Here is an 11,884-nt window from a genome sequence, read left to right on the forward strand (position 1 = left end):
ATGACGTCGAATCAACTGCGAACCCGGCTAGCCAGTCACCGCTCCTGTTCCAGCAAACTGCGAAGCTTGTGGGAACGGGGAAATACAGTGAAGAAATAGCCAGACTCAGGGAACGAACGGCGCTACTAGACCACGCCATCGGCCACCATCATCCTTTCGACTACGACAACACACAGATATTAGACACTACCCGCAAAAAACAGAACCTACCAACACTCGAAACATGTCACATTATAAACACACCCAACACAGTCAATAAGCGTACAGACACTGATAACCTCAGCAGTACGTACGCCGGCATCCTACACACATTACGAAACAATAGTAGATCCGAGCAGCAAACACACGCTCCTACAGAACAAGTGTGAAAGTGGCGGCGAAACAGACTGCACCTCATTTCTGCGAGCCGGATCGATTTCCGAAAAATCAGCCCATCACCGAAAATCAGCCCACGGCTTGAACGAAGTGGGAGAATTGTCGGGACATAAGTTGACAAAGGTGCCTATGCTGCAGGCCCTTAACGACAAAACGGGACCTTGTTAGTAAGTACACAGTAACATAACACACACAGAAAATAATACATAACACATTATTTGTTGTCCACTAGATTCCTAAGAAGAAGGCACAATAAATGTGTCCGAAACGTCGGATGAAAACATAAGAATCCGTTTTGAATTGCCACAGACTGAAAGTCATTACCCCGAATCAACATATCACAGTCGTATCTATAAGTAAATTATAATTATAATTAAAATTATAAACCCATAAAATAACCTCCATAAAAAGCGGTTTGAGACTACGACACATTCCACACGTTACGTTTTGCGTTATCTTATGTTTGATCCAAAATTTGTGAAATTGTTAAATGCCTGCCAACCAGCTTGAGCTTGATTGACAGCACGCAGTGGCTACTCCAGTATCAGCAGATCAAGGACACCTACACAAGAGAAAACTGATTTGGAACTAACAGGCATCTTCAGTGTGTGTGCGTCGATCGTCTTCTATTTTTAGGCGACCTGGTGCCTGCTGCGTCAAGTTGCAGGTCAATGTAGGGAAGGAGAGAGAAGTAATGATTGCAATCGCCTGTTGCCAACAGGCCGTTGAGCCCTCTGCGCCTTAAGAAGATTCAATTCATGCCTTATATTTGGACATGGGACAATGCAATCCTGTCGCAAAAGTGCATTGAAGTTTTCTTTGTGTTGGATAAACAACATCTAAATCGTACAATCAGTTCAAGGACCACGGTGTTGAAATGCAGAAAATTATCCAAGTAAAATGTTGATGCCCAATTCGCCTTGTAGAGGTTCTGAGAACCGTTATAAAACCCTATACCTTTTATTTTGGTTTTCTGGTGGCTCTAAAAACCTCGTCTAGTCTATTTGACTGAACAATGTTACTTGGGTAAAAATTTGATAAAAATAAGTTAGAAGCGTTTGGCCACTCTGGGCTACTTGGCAAATTTTGAGGCTTGGAAATCAGCTTTCTACAGAAAAATATTTCAAAAAACAAAGGGTAAGGTTTTTGGAAAATTTAAATTATTTGACATCTAACATAGATCCGCGATGAATATAACTCTCAGTATTTTGTTTTTCTAAAAGTTCTTCAAATATCCTCAAACATCTTCGAAGACGCCATTTTGCCGAAGCGTCGGGCAAAGCAAAACACACCGTTTTGAATATTCCAAGATTAAGAGAACCAGTTTTTCGGAAGTAACTGATTCCCAGTCGCACTCATCTAGCACGAAACTGTTTCCCTTTTTTATATGTTGGATATGAAAAGCAGTAAATAGTAATTGTGAATAGAACACTGTTTTCATATTCCCACTGCCTGGTCTGCACCAGGATGGGTCGTTTTACCCCCTCAATCGGTGCACATTGTTGCTGCTTGTTGGTGCCCATTGATGGGTGGGTGGTTGGGCGTCCGTATCATCCGTTCGTGTGTGCGGGTGGGTCGGCGAAGAAGCCAACATGTTCCGTCTCAGTCGGGCTCCCACGTGTTTGTGCTCGGTGGTGGCTTATCAGTTTTCGCGGATTTGCGATTTGTTAGTTTTTGTTATTTTTGCGCTTGCAGGTAGTTCGATCCTTGGCAGCCAGTGGAGGGGGCTCCGATGCTCACCAAGTGTGAAATGGATAAAACTCGTTGTAATTTCTAAAAATCTATCATTTTATTGCTTCATAGTGTTTAGTGATAACATACGATAAGAGAGCACCTACAAATGAACAGCAGATAAAAAGTGTGCGTCTACCGAACCCGTGCTGAACAGTTTCCATCAACTGTTCAAGGACTTCAGTTGGGCCTCCGTGATAGTGTATAGTGACTGAGACTGGTGTCAAGTGCTCTGCCGAGGCCTCTGAAAAGTGTGACGGACTGTCGAAATAGCAAGCAAAATGTTTCTGAAGAAAGTGGTCTCGATCCTGGTCATCTGCATAGTGACCCAAAGTGCGCTGGCCGAAGAAAGCAAAGAAGCCACCGAGAATGTCCTGAACGAGCTCAGCTGGTCCTGTGCGAACAATGCCTCCTGCGTGACCCGGGTGGCCCGCGACGTGGTGCACAAGCTGAAGAACGGAAAACCACTGGACTTCGGAGCGTTCAGTGTGGAACCGGTCGAGCACATCCCGTTGGCCGTCGAGGGACGATCCTCGCGGGCGTTGGACTTCTTCAGCAGCAATGCCCTGAAGTTCCCGGTGGGACCGATGGTCGTCAACATTGAACGTTCCTCGGAGTACCCCAACTATATCGAGATCTCTCTGCTCAGAAAGGCCGATGGTAAGTTATTAGTGAGCCCCTGAATGTTTTCTGGAACTGATGATGGCTCTAATTGTGATTCCCAAACAGGAGCACGAGGCAAAACCCGCAGGCACATGCGTTTCTTCGTGCCAGCTTTCCTGGTCTTCAGCCAAATCGGCTGGTACGCGCTCGCCATCGCCGGTGTCAAGCTGCTCGCGATTAAGGCCTTTTTAGTCGCCAAAATTGCCCTAATTGTCGTTGCAGCGATGACCTTCAAGAAACTCATGGAACCAGTCGCGTGAGTATAAGGGGGTTGGATTTTGGTTTTGGGGTGTGGCATAAGGGGATCTGAGATTTTTTAGTTCTAAATCATGACTTCGGCAGTTTCTTAGCCCATTAACGTCAGGAAACTAAATAAATGAAAGAATTGAGGCTATTGTTTTGCACAGAGATGAAACATATAACAGGGCATAACTGTGCCGAAAATTACTCTCCAGTTATTTTATTTGCCTGTATAACTTATTACAGGGTGGTCGTTTTCCCTACATTGTTTGATCTGTAATACAGTGTGTAACTTGATACAGAGCAAAGAAAAACAAAGGTTTTAAACTTCTAAAGGAATGCTAACCAGTAGAAACGTTCAAGGAATTCCTGTTAGAGCCTTAAACAGTAAATGTTAAATCACTTGTTATATATTTTAAAGACGAAGATGATAAGCTGATGATTGATGATTGGTTTCGGGATGATTGGAACGGTGGAAAGAAACCGTTCCTCCAAAAAGTAAAATTCTGTAAGACTTTTGAGAAAAGTTTTGCTTTTTTTCTGGGACACAATTTGACGAAACTCCGAAAAAAAGCTGACAGAGTGAGATGGAGAATGTTTAAAATCTTTTTGAATGTAATGGAGTTGAGAATGAGGACAAATTTAAAGGAATCTGTTAAATATATTTAACAGAGCTACTGTACAAGTCTGTACTAGATATGTTTGATATCAATTCTGGGCGGGGGGGGGGGGTAATACCGGAACGAAATTTGCGGGAGAAAATTGCTAAGGTTCATCTGATGTGAATATAAATTATCTTTCTAAGGATGTGTTTTGCCTGAGCTTTTGGACATGCCCCTCAATTATAAACATTAAAAATGTGCAGCAAAATTTAGACAAAGGAGCATCCGTAAATGACGTAGCTTTCAGAGGGAAGGGGGGTTTTATTTGATTTTTCTACGCACCATGTATTAGGAATGGGAAAATGTGCAACGAAGGGAGTGGGATGTCAAAAATCGGCCAAAAATGCTATGTCATGTGTGGATGCTCCCCAAGAGTTGTGCAGAACAAATATGAAAAAAAAAACAATGTGATATTCTGTGGTATTGAATTCTTGCAAATTACGTTCGAAATAAATCTCAAAGAAATTTAAAAATTGATCTAAAAAATTTTTAGAAGCTATTACCAATAGTTGTGCATTGGTGTCATTATGACCCAGATAGGCACGACGAGCTTGCATTACGTCAGCGGGGTGAGCTTCAGCTAATGCACGAATCAGGTTAAATACAATTTTTAAATTTGCAAGATTCGACCACAATTCAATCATTTGCCCACGGCAGACTGTACACTGAAAAAGTTGAGGTTCTTCGTCAAGTACTTTCAAACTCAGTTTGATTTTGTTTTCAGTCGATAAACAACTGGCTTTAATTTCTTGGGATGTTTCTCCAGGGAATTTCGCAGAATGTTCCCTTGATATCGCGCCAAAAATCTCCGCAAAATATCCACCAAGAGCTTCTCCGAGGATTCTTCATTAGCTCCTTTGAGAATTCCAGAAGAAGTTCCACCAGGAATTCCTCCACGGGTTTTTTTTTTAGATTCCTCCAGAATGTTTTTCCTTAGGAATCGCTTAAGGATTTACTGTTGGATTTACTTTCAGATATCCCCAAAAGGATTCTTCTGGCATCCATTCAATAATGTTTTTGAGATACCTTTGGGTAATTTCGTACGATTCCACTTGAATGTGACTTGGAATTTGAGGATTTTTTTTTGCAATTACTGTGCTTTCATTCCACATTCTGGATACATATCGGATGAAAGCAAACGGATCCGTTTTTGATTGCAACAGACTAGAAACAATTACTCCGAATCAACACATAACATTCCAATCTTAAGTTTTTTTTTGGGTTCCTGCAGGAGTATCATCTGGAATTGTTTTCATGCTTTCATTTTTGGATTCTGCCACGAGCTGGATTCTTTCCTGAATCGTCTATGTGATTTCTCCAGAGTTTCACACTGTGATTTCTCTAAAAGATCCTTTTGGGAATTACACAGGGTTTTTCTTGGAATCCTCCAGGAGTTCCTTTTGGATATCTTCGGAAGGAAGAGGAACCTATCAATTTATTTCTGGGAATCCTCTGGGAGTTCTTTCTTATAACTCTTCTTCAGTTTCTTCTGAGTCTCCTCCCGGAGTTCTTTCTGGAGATCATCCAGGAGTACCTGGACAAATCTTTTGGTCAAATTTCTGGTTAACACTTCTGTAGGAGTTCCTAAAACTTCAAAGGAATTTCTGCACTTTTCGACAGGCCTTTATAATAGCGATATTTTGCTTTTCATTTTCTCTGTTTTGGTTTTCCTGTCATTGTTGTTTTTCGATCAGCAACACGGGAGCAAAATGAAATAGGTACTCACACTCACACGCAGCGTGCTGAAGGCGAGAGCTGACAGGGCTAAATTTCCATTCAATTTTCTGTAGTTGAGTGTTTTCACCCGCGGTAACGTATAGGGCACTCACTTTCACAAGCCACCGCTGGAAACGAATGGCCTGTCAGCATGAGTAGTGTGTGGATGATTAAGAATTGACCTTGTTGGGCCGCTCACGAATGGAGCTCTCGGACTCTGTCAGTTCTCACATCGAGGAACTGAAAACGACCGTCATTCATTTTCGGCTGAAAACAGGCACTGAGACTGATTTTAGCAGGCCTGCTCAGAAGTAAAATTTAAAAAAATCATAAGGAAGACTCAAATGGAATTAGTGGAGGAATCCCTGGATAGAATCCCTAAAGAAATTGCTAGAGAAATCACAAGATAGAGTATTTGCAGAAGTCTTCAGAAAGAAAAAAAATGAGCTTTCTGGAAGAATACCCAAAAGAAATTCTCGATGGATTCCCCAGATCACATTCACGGAATCCACTGATCAAGTTTCTCGAAAAAAAAGTCCTTCAAACGTTTTAATATAGAAGCCTTCAGTAGGAATTCGCCAAGGAATTGCCAGAAGCAATTTAAGGAGGATCCCTACTCAATTTAGACTTGTTTAAAAAGATAATAAATGTGAAGTGAACCCATAAATGGAACACCAGTGATGTTTACCCAGATTTGCCCAGCATTATTTGTTTCAATGTTAAAAACAAACATTCGTGACAACAACCGTGAGTTCCAAATACCTTTTGTACTCATATGTATCAACTAGGTGTCTGTTCATATTTTGATTTCACCTTTATGTATGGGAAGCAATTTTTAATCGGGGTGAGCTGTCGTTTACTTGATTGAGCTACTTGATAGAACCTTATTCTATTCAACTCACGAAACTTATAATTATTTTGTTTTTTTTTGGGAAGGATAACAATTGTTGTATACCAAGTTATACTACGAAAAAATACGCTCTTTCGATTGGGCAATATAAAATTTATATATTTTAATCGTTAAGCATCCAATCAAGGAAATGAAAAACGTTTAATAAAACTTTAATCCAAGTCCGGGAATGGCCGAATGAAAGCCGAGTGCGCAACTATTCACTGGAAATGACGGTGTCGCTTATTCTGGTGTGGGTATGTGTTTGTTCGCTGAGAAGTAACACATGCGTTCATACGGTTACATCAGGTTTAGTCGCATCTGTATCTGTTGCTAGGTAGTGTGCGTGTTCTGGGTTCGCTCATTACCTTCATTTCACAACAAGCGAAGAAGAAACGAGTGATGAATACTCACCTTTCTGGTTGTTCGCGAATACAAGTTCATTCAGCAAGCGGCACTCGCACCCACCGAAGGATGTGCTTGCTTGCTTTGTTCTTCGTTGATCAAATGACAAGTCATACGATGCTACTTCTTTCTTCTTAAACTAGGAGCACGAAATGTTGTTGATGTTGTTCGGGAACATTCTTCATTTTGTTATTCGTTTTCATTAGAGCATTTGTTCAGAGGAACGGCGGTAGATTTGGCAATAAGCTATTAGAGGTGTGGTTAGGACTTGAACCTATGACTATGACCTATGAACTTATAAAATGAACGTGTGATCTTTCAGACCTCGAGACTTTGTACTACTTTTCTTGGTCAAAGAGTTCAGTGGGCTCAAAATGATCACTTTGAACCCTTTTGCAATATATTTCTTCGCGAGTGGTATTCAGAGTAAGCAAATATCGCATCATGAAGTTGACAACATTACACTTGATCCGGAATATCGATTCACTCAAAAAAGCTCAAGCAGCAATATAATTAAAAATGTGGCTTTCCATGCTTTGGTGAAAATAAGCTGCACAAAAAGCACACGCAAAACATTCATCATGTCAGTTGAGCTGTATTTTACCTCCGAATTTCGTAATGTTTGACTTTGTTTCATAAAAATTACAAAATACATCGTGTTTGACGTCGACTCGTGGAGGCGGAGCTTACATATTTCTCACTAGTGGCAAAACAGTCAACTTGCATTAAAGTGCTATGTAACAGACATGAAACATCTAACTCAGGTTTTTTTTTTGTTCAGATTCCGGTTCAAATGTGCTCGTCTTTTTATTTTGACAGTTCCCTAAGTTGTGACAAAAAAGGTGCAATGAAGTAACAAATGACTTCAGTAGTTTTTATGATGCATTTAGCAACATTTTTCTCACAGTGCTTTTGGTGTAGTTTGGTGAGTAGTTAATACTCCTGGTGTTCATTGTTCGAGTCCAGACAGAATCATTTTTTTCATTATTTGTCATCTTTTAAGTTGCGTAACATTTCAGTATCAGCGTTTTTTTTTTTATTTTTAAGGAAGAAGCAATTGGCTTCTTTAACAGTGTTGAGATAATTGGATATTCTCAATCTGCATGTCAAACTTAGCCGAAATCCAAATTTTCATGAATTTTGGAGCCCGGGAACTTATTTAAAAATCAATTTGAAGTTTGTATGGGAGCGATTTGCCGAATCACCCCTCGGCGCAGTTTGTACTGGGCGGAGCTGTCAAATAGTTGCCCAGCTGTCAAAAGGTGGTTTCAAAAAAATCACTTCGAAATTGATTTTAGGTGCCAAAATAAAGTTGTAAAAATCTGAAAAAATCATAGGGCTCCAGAAAAAGGTACTCTTTCGTATAAAATTGCAAAATCGATACATTTTTCAAAACTTAAAAACCCAATTGTATTCTGTCGTCCGTAACACGAACAGTGAATAAATTGTACTTAGGCTACTGTTATTGGCTTGGAAACAAGTCGAGTTGCTTGGGTATAGGATTGACATAGCTAGTTGGCCGAATGCCGTTTGGCCGAAAAATTAATAATGAACTTAAGGGACCATGTCACTATTTTCCGTATCAGTATAACTAGAAAGAGCAGCCTATGATTCAAAGAAGGAAAAATATTTGATAAAATATTGGCAGTTTCAAAGCCAGATAATCCCTGGCTATATATTTCTAAGAAGCATATTGGCAGTAATAATGTCAATAACATCCCCGGAATTGTTATTGATCACAATTCGGCCAGATGATATTCAGCCAAGTGGCACTCGGCCAAATGTCCGGACACCCCTAGCATTCAATGAAGAAATAATTGTGTATTTTTTTTTTTGAAAAGAAGAGCTACCTCTCGAACAGCATTCGCTACCCTCATGAAGAGAGACGACTGATCACTTTTCTCTTGAAACGTTGAAGTATTCCAAACTAGCTCTTTTAATTATATGCACTGATCAAGCCAAAACAGTCGAACATCCCTCCCAGTTGTATGCAGTACTGGACACAATAAAGAACGCATTGACCGATTTTCATACAAAATAACCAATATTGAAACCCTGAATATTAGGCTCTAGTGCACCGATTGATTTAAAACTTTCTCTTGGCATTCATGATATTCTGAAATTTTATCAGCGAACAAAAAGATATTGCCAAGCAAAACATGGATAATTGGATATCTTGAGAATATCGCAAATTTTCGATTTCAAGAAAAAATGTGAAATATAAATATATATATTTTTTTGTAAAATGAATGTTTTAAGTTAACCTTTTGTTTAGGAACGATTTGTGATTCATTATGTTGCTGAAATTCGTACGACAATATATTTGTTTGAATATTTGAATTTCGGAATTATACTGAAATCAATAATATTCCCAAAATGAGAGATTTGTGACAACTTTAAAAATTGAAAAATAATAATTTCCATAAAAATCAATTTTCAAATCATATCCAGTTGAAATTTGAAGTTTATCCATGCACTAGGAATTGAGATTCAAAACTCCAAACTTGGGCTTTTTGTATGAAAATCGATCAATGCGTTTATTCTGTTTTATTTTGTAATATATTCTGCTCAGTACTGTATCTCCTCCAAATTTAAACACAAATTTACAAATTCTATGAGGAGGACACCCACAAATTTGATTGGTTGCGTGTCATTTGACCGCCAACCTTTGGTTTAACGCAAATTAATTAAAAAGTCAGCCAAAGAGTCGCTCAGGAAATGAGCAAGCATTAGTTTTTTCTTAATCGCAATGTGTATGGGATTCGGATGAAACTTCACTTTTAATAAATCTCACCGTTGCTTAAGTAACTTCTTCTAAACACGTCATCATTTTAAAGATGAAAAACTTCAACGACAAGATAAACAGGTTTCATGTAGAAAAAATCTAAATGGTAAAACAGGACGGAATAGACTAATTATAGTATTAAAGGGGATTTTTTTTTAATTATGTATGGTATTAAAGGGGATTTTTAGCCAAACGACAGTTTTTATTTTAAATTTTGAATAAAAAACTGTCTGAACTTTCCAGAACAAATTTTAAGATTTGTGCCGTAATCTTGGATAATAAATCAGACAAGGACGTTGACCCTTTAGTACTGTGTCGTATTAGATACCGTAAACCGGGGTCAAATTGATCAGCGGGGTGAAATTGATCATTCAGGTACTACTTTGTAATTCCATACTAGGAACTCTTAAGCGTCGTAATGATCTTAAACATTTTACGTCATCTGGTTCGTAGATGTCTGGAGATGAGTGTATACTTTTGCTTTTTTGGAAAAAGTTAGTTTTGCCTTATTAAAGTAGGAATTTTCAATGTATTTCTTATTTAGCTGAAATCATTGCTACTAAACAATCGGTTGCTAATAGGACTTCCCTTAAATACTCTGTTTTAACATTTTTGTGGAGCCTTGGTTGGTATGTAATGCAGCTAATCAGAACATAAAATAGTTATAAAATGTTCATTTTATGATGAAATAGTTATTTATTGTGATAGAAATCACTTATTTTAAATGACATTGCCTACATTTAGGCGTTTAATGGGAAATTTCTAATTTTAATTTTGCATTTATAGTATTAAATTCACTAGTTGTAAGATTCGCGTTATTCGGTTTTAGAAGAACACAATTAAGGAGAAGGAAAATTTCCTTTCCAACCGATGCTTAATTGTATAATACTGATCAACTTCGCCCCAAAGTGGCATTTCCTATTTTTTTGACATTTGGAGTTATTTAACTTAAACTTTGAATATATTGAACAAAATTCTGTCACATGGTTCCATGGAGATCCACAGGGTACTGGTTTTATAGAAATTCTTTTGGCAATATTTGAATAGGCACTGATGTTATCCGCAAAAGTTGTTTTCATGCTATGTCAATAAAAATTTTATGATTTATTTTCTAATACTATTGCTTAACATGACTTTGCTCTAATGGGGAAAAGTAAAAACTTATACCACGAATAACGATAACTGAATATGCTTCTTCTTTTTGTCGTTACGTAACAACTGGGATGAAATGTGTTGAAAGTTTAGTATGCTATGAGTACATATTTCATGATAACTATTTGACATGATAAATACTCTATGCTCAAGGAAGTCAAGGAAATTTCCTTCACGAGTAGTTCCTGACCAATCAGGAATTCAACACGCAAAGATTTCAATTTTGTTTCTTGATCCACATGTCAAGTTCCAAGAGCATCGTGTTAAAAATCAAAAAAATAAATAGATTTAATCAGTCTATCCGAAGTCTAACTCTCAATTTGTTTTATAATTCTTCACTGACAATTTGTAACGTATGTAAACTTTATCTCTCCTTTTTGTTCACCACCACCCACAGCGTCCTGCCCCCGTCGTACTTTGACCATCAGGAGCCGTACCTGATGCCGTACAGCATGGACTTCCACCACGGATTCCCCGGCGCTGGACACGACATGTACCCAATGGGGCTGGGCGCCCACCTGGGACACCACGACGGGCCCTCCGCTCTGCACGCCGCCGAAGGTGGACTTGGTGCCGCTAGCAATGTCAACGCCGTCGTCGATACGAACCAAGCCGCGGACAAGTCGGCCACCGTTGGATCGTCGTCCACCAGTGGAGCGTCCTCGCCGGCAGCCAGCAACAACGACCAACGTCATCACTATCCCGGAGGCAAGATCAAGCGACAGGACTTCTACCCAGCGGCAGTGGTGGCCCAGACCGGAAAGTACTACTGAACACCCCGGACCCCGGACAGGATTCAGACATCTCTGAACCCCCTGGATTGCTGACACCCCGCGGAGTGTTAGTCAAGAAGAAGCCAAAGCCACCCGTGTAGTTGTGTGAAATGAAACAGATGAAGCAGAGTAGAATGTAGAAGAAACAGGAAGTAGAAGCAAATCGCAGGATTCTACCTCCAAGTCCAAGTCGCGCCGCCGCCACCCATCCCTGAAACCATACCTCCCCCCCATAAAAAATGACGATAACTATTCCCGGAGAGAGAAAGATCGTGAACCACCCTTATCAGAAGCTGATAGAAGAACTGTTTAGTACGTAGTCATAGTATTTATGCTGAGCTTCGGGCCCGGTCCTGCTTGCCTCAAGCAGGTCCGGCCGAAAGCGTTTCAATTCTGTTGTAAAATTGATTTCAGCTGCGCCTCTGCTGTAGAATGCTACCTTAAACTAATTATTTATTTATTTATTAAAGAACTGGGAAATTGAAAATCAAAA

The 11,884-nt window shown here is 39.5% G+C and overlaps 1 protein-coding gene across 1 annotated transcript; it reads left to right on the forward strand.

Moving 5' to 3' along the window:
* The first annotated feature begins 2,103 nt into the window (after window positions 1–2,103).
* LOC109403597 (uncharacterized) lies at window positions 2,104–11,884 on the forward strand. The gene is made up of 3 exons (XM_019676418.3): window positions 2,104–2,766; window positions 2,836–3,025; window positions 11,016–11,884. The coding sequence occupies exons 1-3, from the start codon at window positions 2,388–2,390 to the stop codon at window positions 11,389–11,391; spliced, it is 945 nt and encodes a 314-aa protein (XP_019531963.2). The 5' UTR covers window positions 2,104–2,387; the 3' UTR covers window positions 11,392–11,884.

This window comes from Aedes albopictus, chromosome 1 (assembly GCF_035046485.1).
Source record: "Aedes albopictus strain Foshan chromosome 1, AalbF5, whole genome shotgun sequence".
NCBI classification, from domain to species: domain Eukaryota; kingdom Metazoa; phylum Arthropoda; class Insecta; order Diptera; family Culicidae; genus Aedes; species Aedes albopictus.